At 38.7% G+C, this 14,969-nt stretch overlaps 1 protein-coding gene and 1 long non-coding RNA gene across 2 annotated transcripts; both read right to left on the bottom strand.

The window, feature by feature from the left end:
• Nucleotides 1-636: 636 nt before the first annotated feature.
• Nucleotides 637-10,218, bottom strand: LOC125249081. The gene is made up of 3 exons (XR_007180491.1): nt 10,150-10,218; nt 983-2,898; nt 637-897 (listed from the first exon to the last, which is right to left on the bottom strand). It is a non-coding gene; the product is annotated as an uncharacterized LOC125249081 (long non-coding RNA).
• Nucleotides 10,219-12,820: 2,602 nt separating this feature from the next.
• LOC125248038 (major histocompatibility complex class I-related gene protein-like) lies at nt 12,821-14,459 on the bottom strand. Its single transcript, XM_048159617.1, has 4 exons — nt 14,323-14,459; nt 13,398-13,670; nt 13,024-13,311; nt 12,821-12,938 (listed from the first exon to the last, which is right to left on the bottom strand). The coding sequence occupies exons 1-4, from the start codon at nt 14,396-14,398 to the stop codon at nt 12,934-12,936; spliced, it is 642 nt and encodes a 213-aa protein (XP_048015574.1). The 5' UTR covers nt 14,399-14,459; the 3' UTR covers nt 12,821-12,933.
• Nucleotides 14,460-14,969: the final 510 nt, after the last annotated feature.

Below are 14,969 nucleotides of genomic sequence, written 5' to 3'. Positions count from 1 at the left end.
CAGGCCTGACATGATGCCTGGTCAATATCTCCACATGCCTCCTCCATTGCCTGTAAAAGGGCTACCTGTTGATAAGGATGACGGTCGTACACTTTCCAGCGCCAGGCAGAGAAGAACTCCTCGATAGGATTTAAGAATGGAGAGTATGGAGGAAGGTTGAGTGCCATGAAGGATGGGTGGTCTGTAAACCAGTTGCGGACCAAAGCAGCCCTATGGAAACTAACATTGTCCCATATGATGACATATCGGGTATGCTCTGGTCTCTGAACAGTGAGCATGTCATGTAAGGTGTCCAGGAATGCAATAATGTGTGCAGTGTTGTATGGGCCTATGGTTGCATGATGGTGAACAACACCATTTTGGCTTATAGCTGCACACATGGTTATGTTACCACCACGTTGTCCTGGGACATTGATGATGGCACGGTGTCCAATAATGTTCCTGCCACGTCTCCTGGTTTTACTGAGGTTAAAACCGGCCTCATCTACAAAAAGTAGCTCATGTCCCATGGCATCTGCTTCTAGTTCCATCACTCTCTGGACAAGACAAAACAAATGCAACACATCAGGCCCATGCACAGCACTACAGTATGCACTTCCAAATTCAGAACCAATGACACTATAGTCATATCGCAGTTGCTTTACACGTTCTGTGTTTCTCTCGAAAGGAACTCTGTAAATTTGCTTCATTCTTATTCTGTGGCGTGCAAGTACACGACTTAGTGCAGAAATGCTTACACTGTGTATATTTTGAAAGATGGCGTCATTATCAATTATGCGCTGCTGTATTTCGCGCAGTCTTATTGCATTATTGGCAGTCATCATGTTCACTATATGGGTCTCTTGCTCTGGAGTGAACATTCTTCCTCTGCCCCCAACATCTGGACGTCTAGCAATTCTGTAAAGTAACAATTTCAGTATTTTTGCATGTATGGTACTGTTGTGTTTCTCATTAGAGTATGGCAGTGCTACAAAGTACTTACCGATTCTCATTTCGAAATGTCCTAATGATGCTTGCCACAGTGTAGCGGCTCAAATTAGGCTGAACCCGTTGGCCAGCTTCCCTCAGGGTCATCCCATGGTTGATGACATGGTCCACTATTGTAGCTCTGATGTCATCAGTTATTCTATTTCTTACTCTTCTTACCCTTCCTCTTTCCCCTCCTCATCCTCCTCTTGCTCCTCCTTGTCCTCTTCCTCTAACTTCCTCTAACCCTCTCGCTTCTTCACCTCCACGTCCTCTTCCTCCAACTTCTTCACCTCCACGTCCTCTTCCTCCAACTTCTTCACCTCCACGTCCTCTCCCTCGGCCTCCTCGGCCTCCTCTGATTCTCACTCTTCTCACTCTTACTGCTCCTTCCATTGTACTCCACACAGACAGCTTACCTGTGGCTTATTTATAGTGCTTAGGCTGATTGCAAAGTGAACTAATTATCTAAAACAGTTTTCACATGTGAAAGTGTGCCAGACAGTTGGCAAAATAGTGTTAATGATAGCCATACATGTGTATAATTTTGCTAGGAGTGTGTTGGAAATTTGGTAATTGAGTGTAAGAAGTGAGTTGTGTTTAAAGTTCTGCAAAAAAAGTGTTGTGCAGTGAATTGTGCCTACAGTTTTGCAAAGTGTGTGTTACAAAATTGCAAACTGAGTGCAAAGCAGTGTTTGTGCTTTTAGTTTTGCAAACTCAGTGAGTGGTTTTGCTATACGTATTAATAGTTTTAGAAATTGTGCTACAAGAATCACGATTAGCGCTTAAGCATTCAGAAAAAACTGTAATAAAAATTGCCAATTATATTGGTTTCTTTTTAATAAAAAAAGTTCAGAATAAAACATAACAGCGAGGAAATCTTCACCAGAGGTGTGGCAAACGTCTGTTACAAATTTTTCAATATATATAGCTTGCAGAAATCACATTTATTTCATCACAGAAATAAAGCCCTTATAAACCCACAGCTTCCTGTTGCAGCGAGCTCAAGCTGCAAAGCATAAAATACAAAGTTTGTTTGGAGCCTGCCTTGCAACACCTTTTGCAGACTGCAACACATTTTAAATGCTAAAGCTTAAGACCTTCGCTTTCTTTTCCATCTAACACTTCTAGCTAAAATTAAAATTACATCTTGGTCTCATTTCTGAGAAGCTCAACAGGAAATCAGTTAAACATCAATTTCAGATACAACCAGTGCTGAAGCTTCTGTGCTCAAAGCTTCAACCTCGTTTGTAAACTGATCGATTTCACACATAAAAGCATTCAAAGCGTATGATTGTTTTACAAGTAAGATCGAATCAACCATATCAACTCTAAGTTCTATTCGTTCATTTGACAGAAATTTGTCAGTCAAGTTTTCAAGTTTCAAGATTTCATTTGTTGGACCCAGCTCAACATGGTCTAAAGATAATTTAAAAGGAATCAAATAAATTCACATACACCCAGGGTACTTGGAATACAACTTATTACAACTTAATACAACAATTTATAGTATAACTTAAGAATAATTAGGGAATATCAGGACAAAACAGGAAACAAGAGTCCACATAACAAAAGCTTGGGTTCAATAAAATCTCTGTCGCTGTCATACAACAATGTATACAACTATATCATCTAAACATTTTTATAAAATATTATATTAAAACTTTATATTTACATCACTCTTTAAATATTGAATTAACTGTTCAGCCAGAGAGTTTTGATCCATCTTCTTCAGGATGTCCACTGTGTGCTCCAAAGCTTCAAGGCAAAATTTTTTCACCATCACATCCACTATTTCAGTGTTGTCTGCATTCTCAGAGAGAGAATGAAACTGACTCATGTTGTTTCAAATACCACTTGAACATCTTTTTATCGTCACTGTTCAGTTCTTTCAGGATGCTCTGGAACAGATGCCATATTCTCTGCAGAGATCTATGACATATAAGGTCAGAAGTTATTGATCAGAGAGATTATTGGTCTCTGGAGTAAAACTGAGGCCTTACTGTTAAAACCTACAAAAATAAGAATAAACGTATTTGAAACATAAACGAATTTGAAGTAGTATTTAAATAAACTGATGCAACACTGACATAACATAATACTCAAAAGACATGCAAAGGCCAGCAGCTCAGCTTGGACATAAGTGTTGAAAGTGTTAAATTCAGGGATGAAAGACAAGCAAAACTATCTTTCAGGACCATTTTTGAATGTTTGTGTGACAATGAGTTCCTAATACGCAGAGGTGAGTAGACATTTACTTTGTTACATTTACTGAGTATTGTTTTGTTTTTTTTGTTTTGTTTACTTTTTTGACTTTTAAGAGTAGATTTAAATGTAGGTACTTTTACTTTAACTTGAGTACATTTCTAATGAAACAACTGTACTTTTACTCCGTTATGCGCCGTCTCTGTTTTTCTGGGGCATGAGCAATGCCCCATTCACAAATGAATCACTCTTTTGAGATGATTCTGTTCAAAGCCTACATGCCAATGTGCATTCTGTCCACCCTATTCACCGTAAATAGTATTGAATATAACTAATGTCAGATACTATTAAGGATGGATAGTATGCACATTGAGACACAGACTCGATCATACAAGTTGGCAAAACTGTCTAAATTGGTTTGCAAATCAATTTGAATGATTTGTTCAGTTTCCTGTGCGCACTGAATCCCAAACCCATTGCACACCGTTTCCAGGTAACTTTTCGTTCAGCCCGGAAACTGTAGCAAATCGTTGTGCACCAGTTTGAGCTTGAACATGCCCCATCACAGCCCCATAGGCTGAGTGCAGAAACATAAATGATTAGTTCACCTCTCGAGTCTTCAGGTCTGAGTCCTTCATTGTTTTTTCATGTGACAGCCGTATTGAATACAGAAATTAGTTTCATTCACAACCTTCCTAACAAAGTGCATAGTTATTTTTTGTTTAATTTTTTTTTTTTAGCTAGTAAAATAATTCATTTTCCTATGAAGACTGAACATATTGATCTATTATTTGTATAAAAAGATTGGTCAGAAGAGACATGGTGGCATAACATAATAGTTAATTGCACATATCTTTTGACAATTATGATAATTCCTAAATATACAACATATTGTCGACAGCATAGGGTCAATAGTAATAGGAATGTAATCTTGTATGTGTTGCGAGGCACTGAGCCAGAAAGTGTCACGTGACAAAAGAACGAAGGTCTCAGACCTGAAGACTCAAGAGATGAACTAATCATTTGCGACATGAGCGATATCTTTCTGGGGAACAGATGTGATAAATGTGAGGTGACAAAAGAAAGAACAACTCGGAACAGAAGGTGATGTGAACATTCATTTTGCTGAACAAGATTCAAAGATCCGAGTCAGTAAAATTATCTGTTAATTCCCACGACTAGTTATGTTGTGTTTTGATACTGTTCAAAAAGATTGAATCCAATATTTGTGATTAGTGATAAAACAGTGTAAAGCGTTGTTTATAAGCTTTTATCTTGTCTGTATTATTGTAAATCTCTATATTTTAGAATATCTCAGTCCTCTATGGCAAAGCTTCAAATGGTTCGAAATGCTGAAGCCAGATTTTTAAAGGGATGAGATGAGATGAATATGAAGAAACATTCCCTTTGGCATGTGTAAAAACCAACATGTTCTCCAACTAATATGACCCATAGGAGCGTTTACTAAAGTTGCGCCCCTATCGACAACAGGACACTTAAATTTTAATGCATTGTTCCCTTTTATCTGCGTTATATTTCAGGTTTCGCGTAGCTCAATTGGCAGAGCATTGCAATAACAATATACAATCGTGATCATGTGATCGTGGGTTCGATCCCAGAGAACACATGTGCTCATAAAGTGTATATGCACTATAAATCACTAAGGGTAGGTTTAGGGATGGGATGGGTGTAGTCGTTAATAAAAAATGAGTTCTGCTAAATGGAAATAGGAGAAATGGTGTAAAAAGTCCACACACTGCATTTAAATGATCACGCATTTTGATTGGTAATGATGTCAATACGTCATTTCATGACGACAGACATAACACAACACTGTCATTATTTTTACGCCCGCTAGAGGGCACATGACTTCAAAACGTAAATATAGATTGGTTTTTTTGTTTTTTTGGAGGACAGTCTCGTAAAAACAGATGCATTGAAGAAAGTGAAACCCCTCATTGTTGAGTTGCATGTTAAAGGCAGAACTTTGAATTTGGTACATGAATGAAGGAATGTTCAATGACTCAGAAGCTCCCAAGCTCCTGCTATCTTCCAGAGAACAAAAGAGGGATTGTTGCAAAGTAGTTGTTTATCTGGATGATATTTTAGAGACTGAAGTAAACCAAGAAAGTCACTTCAAGTGTCAAATAGAAGCCCCGTGTGCATAAATGAAGAGATAATTTGCGTCAAAAGTGAATATAAAAACAGGGGCCCTTAGAGCTCTCTGGTGTGTGTAGAAGATCTGTTGAAGAGAAAAAGAGCATACAAGCAAACAGCAAGCGGAAGCCAGCTCCAGACCACAACTCTCAGGAGATCAAAGAAGACACCTGATATTGTAAAAGAGAGCATATACTGAGTAGAAAACACAGGTTAAGCTTTAAAATGTAATTGTTTATTCTGGCCCATGGAACGTCCAGATTAGCTCACATAGAGTGGTGTATTTAGCTTTTGCCTTTGCAAGAAATAGTAAAATGAGAATGAGGACTGCCCACAAACTCTGATAAGTATTGTCTCAGTCTGTTTATGGTTGTATAGTGAGAATCCATTTGGGGTATCAGAAGTTGACTGTCTAAAAAAGATAGATTTTTATAAAGATATCCTGACGGACTTTACAAAGTCAGTCAAGGTTGCCAACCAGTCTCAACAGAGTGGGCCGTGGGAGTGCATTAGCAGGCATAGCTGTCCTCTGAGGGCGAAGAGCAGCTGTGGTGCACTGAATGGGAGGCTAACCCACCCCACCCAGGTAGGCTTGGTTGATGACTGAACTGTAGGCCTATGACGGTAGTGATCAGAGTAGACCCTGAGATAATATAATCTAAGAAGAAAATATTATACCTGACTCCTCCTGACTCTATAAAGGTAAACCTTTGACAGGAGTTGAGTAATATGAATAGAGGAAGTGGCTCGTGAACAAGATAGTGTTACGTGGTCGCGGTAGAAACCACCCACGGGGTGACGCGGTACATCTGTATGAAGTGTTATTGAGGCTGAAAAGAAGCTGTTATGCTGCTGAAGTGGGAAAAATGTTCTTGACAGATGAGGTGGAATATTAGTAAGTTCCTTCCAAATATGGCAATTCTGCTAGCCCCATTTATACCTGCTGCTGAGAAAAGATGTTCAATGAAACAGGCATTTCCTCAAATGGGTTCACCCCGAGTGCAAAGGTGGGCTGTTACAAGTATATCAGTACAACACTGTATACAAGCCAGTAAAGTACCACCAAAATGCTGATGTGCTGAGTAGACTCCCAGTGTCAGGTGATGACACTTATGATCACGTGCTGATGATGGATTTAATGGATGACCTATAAGTGCAATGCAAATTCAGAAGTGAACATCACATGGAGGGAGAGAATGAAGATCAAGCTGCTGTATTGAAACAGAAATCAGACCCTTTCTGATGTAATGACTGAGACAAATCAGACACAATTATTTGTTATAGTTAACCAATAATTGTTTAAAGCTCACTCTGGGGTCTGTCCCCATCCCCCGAGAAGTTGTCAGTTAAAAGTTTTATTGTGCCAAGGAATGTTGGTTGCCACATGGAAGAGCAGAGAAGAGCAGAGACAAAGAGATGCACAGAAAACCTGCATCTTTCCCACAGAGAACAGACTTTCCTGCATTAATTTATGGACAGATTGTTATATAAATTAACATGCATATCCCTAGGAAATGGTATCCATTATTACTGTTTGTTGTATTGTACTCAGAGAAGAATCTTTACTAGTTCAAAAACTCAAGACAGTTAATCTTGCTCAGTCATAAAAGCCAGGACAGGAGGCATGTTGTCGCTCGGAAATACAACATTTTCATTGGTCAGGTAAACCCTAAGAGGTGGGACTTTGACCAGAGATTAAAAGCCTTCTCTCTCTCTCTTCTTGGATGCCTGAAGAGACCCCCTTTGCTACAGGCCTCTTCAGGCCAAGGCCTGCAACCCAGCCATGTGCTCATCTATGAGAGAGAGAAAGAACTCTTTCCCCACTAAGAGTCAAACTTACCATGCAAGATTGTTATCGCCTCTTTATTCAACACAGAAGACATCAATTGCAACTTCAGTACCATTGGATATAAATATATCCAGACGCTCTATAAAAAGGCAGAGGCCTAATGCAAGTACTGTACGATATATTAAATTGCTGCTAGTTAGTTGAAATTGTGAAACTCCTTCGTTACAAGGGAGTTTTTATGATGAATACTGATGATTCTTTCCCTGGGTTTTGGTTTCTTCATAGCTCCTACTGTTTCCCACTTCCGGTTTCACTCTATCATTTATCATTTTACCTGTTATGTGTGACTTGCATGCATGTATTTTTGTGTATGTAAGTTAGCTATGTGTTCGTGGTTTAGTTAAATAAAACTTGTGCACAATACATATTTGGTTCTGATGTTTTTTGTCTGCAAAAGATTTCCTCTTAAATGATCAGATCTGATGACCAGCTCTGTAAATGCTTATTACAAAGCACTGTAAAACCTAAGAAAGTATTATTTTTCTGTGGTCATGAAAAATACCATTCTCTTAGAATTAATTAATAAGAGTGTTCACAGGATGAATTAAGTTATTGATTGTAATTTTAATGTAGCTACTTCAAGTTAATCTGATTAACAGATTCAAATATTCATAATTAATCATAATTAAAAATCATAGTGGGTTATGAATAATTATTAATATTTCGCCTTTGAGCTAATATCGCTACACTGGCATGTCATGAATGAAGGGATTAGCCCGATCATACAAGTGGTGCAGAAATGTAAGGTGTGCCAAAGTTTCAAAAAGGCACCTGCTCAAGCTCCTATGCACCCATAGTAGTGGCTGGGCCCACCCTGGGAAACCCTTTGTGTAGACTATGCTGGGCTCTTCTTAGGAAGGATGTTCCCCATTCTGGTAGATTCTCATTCCAAGTGGATGGAAGTTTATCCTGTCACACATGCCTCTTCCCAAATTACCACTGAGAAATTAAGAATGTGTTTCAGTTTACATGTATGAAATGGCATTCAGCATGTAACGTCAGCTCCTTACCATCCTTCTCCTTACCACAGCCTAGCTGAATGCACTGTTCAAACTTTCAAGGAGGGGATGAAAAAGATGAAAGGTGACACTGTTAAGACAAGAGTAGCAAGATTCTCATTTAATTATAGAGTCACTCCTCACGCAACAACTGGGTTGTCATCTGCTCAGATGTTAACGTCACGGAAGTTGAGATCCACATTTGACTTACTCCTTCCTGCTGCGAAAAACAAAGTTCTTAAACAAAGAGAAGGCCATGACAAAAGTTGCAAACTCAGAAGTTTTGAAGTTCAGAGGTGGACCCAAATTTATTCCTGCAGTACTTCTGCACTGAAAGTTTTCAACTGCAAAGAAAGAGATGTCTACTCTTGGGAAAGGACAATTGTTAGAACCGACTGTTGTTAAAAAAGAGACCAACCAACAAATCTGAGAAGGTCAGCAAGAGAGAGACATTCTCTGGCTCACTTCAAAGTGCTCCTGGGTTGAGGTGGGATGGCTGCCATTCATGAGGGAGCGGAAAAGTCGCTGCCGTTCACCGTGGGCCAGAGCCTGCTACCATCCGCCATGAAGAGGAGAAGCAGGGATTGGTGGACTCGCTGCCGGCAGCCCACAGCCGGAGGAGCCATCGCCAGCCGCCAGGGGGCGGAAGAGGATCAAGCCGCCCACCGAGCATCCAGTACCATCACATGGCACTGCGAGGAAGAGCCTCTCGGCTGGCTGCAGACCGAGCAGCAATGTGTCCAGGAACCAGACCAAGAATTTTTTCCTCTCTTCTCTCTCTCGTATGTCGCTCCCTGTGCTTCTGTCTCCTTTTCTCTCGCCTCGTTCGTCCTTAACCCTAGGTGCTGCGGCCACGAAGACTGGCACCTGGGGGGAGTAGAGCGTAGTCTCATGGGTACCCCCTGGCCTGCAGGGGGCAATGGGGGTATGTGACAAGCAGGGCGGGCGAGAGCCGTAAGGGAACAGCGCGAGGTGTATTTAAGTGTATCCCAGCTGCACGTTGCACCCGTCTTGAATCTCTCACGGAGAAGCTCAGGAAGCATAAAAGGGGGAGCGACGACAGTGAAGGACGAGAGAGGACCAGGCCTGGCCTTTATGTTATGTTTTATTATGTTTGTGTGGCATTTACTTTTGTTTTGTATTTATTTATTTTGTATATTAAAGTTGTGTTGAACGTTTACCGGTTTCGCTTCCTTCCTCCCATATCAATTACCCTTACTACACACTTTAACTCAATTTATGTAGTAGTCTGGTTAGTACCAAGTGAAACTGGTAATGCTGTTTGTGGAGCTGTTTAATCCTCTGCTGAGATCTTGAGAAATTTTTTTTTTTTTTTAAACTTCAGTTGATTTCATCTAAGGCTCTGGCTGGAAGTCATTTATAGTACTTGTGTTTCTCTGTCCTTCAGTGATTCTTCAACATGTTCTGATAACGGTATATGATGGTCTTAGGCCTGGTTTCACAGACAGGGATTAGTTCATTTAGGATATTTAAGTAGCTTTTATAAATGTACACCAGAAAAAAACATTACTGTGCATCTTGAGATAAAATAATGACACTGACATATTTTAGGATATATCAGTAAGTTGCTTTCAGTTAAAACATCTCAAACATGTATTTTAGCCTGGGATTAGCTTAAGTCTTGTCTGTGAAACCGGGGGTTAATTTATTTTCTTAATATTTCCCTTGTGGCCCAAACAAAGTGAAAAAAAAACAATGAGAAGAGAAGTATTTTGTGTTAAGCAAGTTGTTTTTTAAATGAGGAATAAGCTAATCTAAGATCTTCTATTATCATCACAGCACATCGGTTATGCAGTGATGCGCTATGAAATTTTTGTGGGGCAAATAAATTGTAATATTAATTTAATAATAAAAGTAGCATAATAATAATAATCATTCAAAATATTGGGGGTGGGGTGGATGGAAGGCAGTGGGGGAGGAATCACCCAAAAAGCCCCGTTTGAATATAATTACCAGTGGGTTAATATCCTCCTGAGAGCTAGTCGCTTTGGCGTCTGATATTTCACCAGTGCTTCCTCGTCCTGTTGGAGAAACAGTGAAAAATCAAAGTGTATCTCACAGTACTGTGCATGAGATAATCTATCTAAAAATGTTGGACACAAAAAATATGAAACAAAAAATTGGATGGTTGTGAAAAGCTTGTGTTTTTGATGAGATTCATGAGACCAGTTTAGATTTGTGGCAGACAAATAATGCATTTATTGATTAATTCTAAAATAAAATAGCTTGAGATATGTGTAACAGGCGCATATTCACCAGAGTAAACAGACAAGCTGTTCTTAAAGGTTTAGTTCACCCAAAAATGAAAATTCTCACCCTCATGCCGTTCCACATCTGTAAGACCTTCGTTCATCTTCAGAACACAAATTAAGATATTTTTGATGAAATCTGATGGCTCAGTGAGGCCTCCATAGCCAGCAATGACATTTCCTCTCTCAAGATCCATAAAGGTGCATATAAAAACATAAATCAGTTCATGTGAGTACAGTGGTTCAATATTAATATTATAAAGCAACGAGAATATTTTTGGTGCGCCAAAAAAACAAAATAATGACAAAACACTGCTTCCTGAAGCTTTGGAGTGTTATGATTCTTCTGTGTCGAATCATGATTCAGATTGCGTGCCAAACTGCCAAACTGCTGAAATCACGTGACTTTGGCGCTCCGAACCCCTGATTCGACACAAAAGATTCATAACGCTCCCAAGCTTCCAGTGTTTTGAAATCGGCCATCACTAAGTCGTTTTTTTTTTTTGCCGCACCAAAAATATTCTCGTCACTTTATAATATTAATATTGAACCACTGTACTCACATGAACTGATTTAAATATGTTTTAAAAATGTACCTTTATGGATCTTGAGAGAGGAAATGTCATTGCTCCCAATGCAGGCCTTACGGAGCCATCGGATTTAAAAACAAAAATATCTTAATTTGCGTTCCGAAGATTAACGAAGGTCTTATGGGTGTGGAACGACATGAGGGTGAGTAATAAATGACAGAATTTTCATTTTTGGGTGAACTTCCCCTTTAAAGGGATAGTTCACCCAAAAATGAAAATTCTGTCATCATTTACTCACCCTCAAGTTGTTCCAAACTTATATGAGTTTCTTTGTTCTGCTGAACACAAAAGAAGATATTTTGAAGAGATTTTGTAAACAAACCATTTTGGGGCACCATTGATTTCTATGGTAGGAAAAGAAAACACTATGGAAGTCAATAGTGGTTTCCCACATTCTTCAAAATATCTTCTTTTATGTTCAGCAGAACAAAGGAATTGATACAAGTTTGGAACAACTTGAGGGTGAGTAAATGACAACAATTTGAATTTTTTCGGTGAACTATCCCTTTAAGTTTTACTTTGGTCATACCTGTTTCATACAGATATTGAGGTTAAACAGTGATTTAAGCTCACATCTGAGATTTTGAACTGTGATAATGATGCAGTGAAGTGTTGTATTTCTACTCTATTACAACACTGGACAATTTATGTCTATTATGCTTTTGAGTCCATATTCAGTTTTAACTAAATGGGTTTCAACTCATCAACCTGTTAGTAGAGTCTCCAAGACCAGAAATATATGGGTCAGATAAAGGAGACATCCAAAATGTGCACTGCTGGTGTGCCTCCAGAGTTGGGAAACACTGGTCTACAGTACTGTGGTATAACTCTACTTGAAATTTGCCTGATAAATGTTTAAAGCAACTGCTTAGGAAAGCATCTGGTTGTATGTTTTAGCTGGGGTTGTTTAGCTGCGCTGGCATTTCATTTGGAGCAGAACTCCAGAACCTCCAGGAGCAGGATTGGACACTCCTGATCTAAAAGCACTAGGACAGAAAGGAAGTGGTTTTTCACACTGTTTATGGAGCCCATTTTGCATGACTCCCATCAACAGAGACTCTTAGACTTCAAACCACTATACTCAAAACATTTTAATTTATTAACTTGAATCAATTGTCTTCAGGCACTCGCGCTACCCACTGATCCACTTCACTGTGAATTATTCCTTTACAACACAAAATCAAAAACAAGAGTGTGTGGATCATCATTGATCAGTCACTACTCACCATTAATCATTTTCTTCTTTAAGATGATAATCCCTAAAGCAACAACTGCCAGCACAAGCACAACTCCAATCCCTGCTCCAATCCCTCCTTCAATGACTGTTCCAATCCCTGTTCCAATCCCTGATCCAATCCCTGCTCCAATCCCTGCTCCAACCACTGTTCCAATCCTTGCTCCAATCACTTCTTCAATCATTTTTGCAATAACTGCTCCAATCACTGCTCCAGTCACTGCTTCAACCACTTTTTTAATGACTACTCCAATCCCTGCTCCAGTGGGAGTCTCTGGCGGGCAGTCCCAGCATTTTCCATCTATACAAATGCAAAGAATATGGAAAATAATTTTAATTAATTAAAGATATCACAAAAAATAAAATACAAATTTTATTTTTTATTCTAATATCAGGTGATATTTCTGCTTCTCTGTGTTACTGCTTTAATTACCCCATATGTTGATAATTGGTTCTTTGAGGGATTTGTGGGACACCAAACAATAATATACTGCTCCTTCATCCCCCTCCTTGATCTCCACACTCTTCTTCAGCTGGAAGGATCCATCATGGTTTGGTCTGATTCCTGTGGATTTGATCTCATGTTCTGCCAGAGATGTGTTATATCTCGTAATGTTAATCATCAGGTCTTTGTGGTAGAATCCAGTGGCCATACAGGTGAGTTTCAGCCTGGACACAGGAATCAGTTCATCAATCAGTTTCATCTCTATAACATCTGCTGATAATCTACAAACTATATCTACATCTTACTCACATGCTTTTCTGAGCTTCTCGTCTCTATATTCTCTGAATTTGTTGAGCCAGTCCAAACACTTTGTCTCCAGGTATCCTTTGGAGTTTTGGTTTAGTTTGGGTTTAGAATCCCATTTTCTCTTGGTTAGTAGAGCTGCGTCAACTGGAGCGACCCATTGAGCCTCTTTAATATCATAAGACAAGAAGTCCTCTCCATCATAGCCGTACTCATCACTGACTTTGAGAACCTTCACTTCATCTCCCTGCTGCTCAACTTCACAACCGTGTCTCCACTGAAGAACATGGAGATCTGAAATGGACACAAATGAAAATGTTTGTTGTGAGGTGGTGATAATAAAGATCATGTGCATGTTAAACTGTATGAATGTTTCTCACCTGATTCATTGTGTCTCATGCGGTTCATCAGAACATTGACGCTCACATTAAACCACTGTTCTTTACTCTTTCTGGACCGAGTGCCTCTTTCCCAGTAATCCTCCTGCATTTTCTCTTTCATCCACTGTTGTTTGGGAATCTTTGTCTTTTCTTCACTATTGTAATAGTCAAACTGTGTGTTGTCCAGCAGACCCATAGCAGTGAATTCATAGATGCCCGGCAGATCCACAGGTTTAGACAAGGCTGTGTAAATGTAATACAGCGAGTGTTTCTCTGCAATGAAGAGGGATAAAATATGCATGAAATAACTGATCACTAAAGTGTATGATGAAAGAGCTAAGTTCCAGGAAGAGGAAGCAATTAAAACATGAGGTGGGTAAAGCACATAAAACACAGTGAAGATATTCCAGCTACAGCAAGATGCATGGGTATCACTTCAGTATGGGGAAAACATATTCGCTATTAACTATGAGTATGACCTTTGCCTCAGTTAACTCATTTACTTAATTTAATATGTTCTGTAAGTTCTTGTTTTTTAATATGTTTTTTTTTGTTTATATGTTCTAGTATTACTATTAATAAACAGCAAATTTCATAGTAATATGCAAGCTAATAAATAACTAAAAATTGTTAACGAAATATTATTTTGATAAAGTAATTTGAGACTGCTGAAACAGCCTGTTGAGCCTGTAATAACACGCTGACGTCAATCACATATGATTAATAATATTGATCGCAGTTAGATCAAGATATTCGATTCGATAGTTCGCTTTGTTTAGTTAACAAAACTCGTCTAGTTATGAGTATAAAATATAAAGAATATTTAATGCACAATGTCTGTAGTTACAAAGCCGTTTTAGATCAAGCAGCGTATTTTACTTTCATTTTTGTTCTCTGATAAACTCAATAAAAGTTAATCATTTACCTGCTTGAGCTGAACGCAAAGTCCAATGAAGAAGGAAAACACAAAACAGAGCGATTCTGTCGAAACCCGTGCCCATAGTCCAAAAGCCTTCTGTGAATTTTACTGATGTTTACATATAGTTCCTTCTTCAACAACAGTAAAGCAACAACCGCACACAGCAGAATAACGTTTTAACTAGGGTGCGAGTTTTTTTTTTTTTTGGAGAGGTCTGAGCCCCATAATGAAGATTTGATCCTCCCTAAAGGACAACAAAATAAGATGTTGGGAGGGGTCAAAGAAAGAAGTCAACACGTAATTTACAATAAACAAATTGCGGCATTACATTTACAGTTGATTTGTTCGTTATCATATTTATAGTCATTTTCTTTTACGCGTGTAGTTTGCATTGTTGAGCATTATAACCAATCATACACGTTTTTGTTGAGTTTAGGATTGCAATGTCCAATCAGAGGCGTTGTGATTAGTCACCGCGCTTTTTTCTTATATTTAATGTATTCTCATTCTTTTTTTTTTTTAATGCAAAAAATATACACAGTTTTGTACATGCATAAGTAGAAGACAAATGAACATAGATAAGAATATGAAAGTAAAAGTAATTAGGTCATGCCAGGGTAAAATTACAACAATTTAAAGTAACAAAAAGCTTC

This window comes from Megalobrama amblycephala, linkage group LG1 (assembly GCF_018812025.1).
Source record: "Megalobrama amblycephala isolate DHTTF-2021 linkage group LG1, ASM1881202v1, whole genome shotgun sequence".
In the NCBI taxonomy this organism is placed as follows: domain Eukaryota; kingdom Metazoa; phylum Chordata; class Actinopteri; order Cypriniformes; family Xenocyprididae; genus Megalobrama; species Megalobrama amblycephala.
The sequence above is the reverse complement of the archived record's forward strand: the minus strand, read 5'-3'. Positions and strand labels throughout refer to the sequence as shown.

Bases quoted from the DNA above. Each gene is read 5' to 3' on its own strand.
- LOC125248038 (XM_048159617.1), bottom strand. From the start codon at position 14,398: ATGGGCACGGGTTTCGACAGAATCGCTCTGTTTTGTGTTTTCCTTCTT. The intron at 13,671-14,322 runs GTAAATGATTAA...TCTTCATTGCAG, and splicing joins TTTGCGTTCAGCTCAAGCAG to AGAAACACTCGCTGTATTAC. The intron at 13,312-13,397 runs GTGAGAAACATT...TGTCCATTTCAG, and splicing joins CATGAGACACAATGAATCAG to ATCTCCATGTTCTTCAGTGG.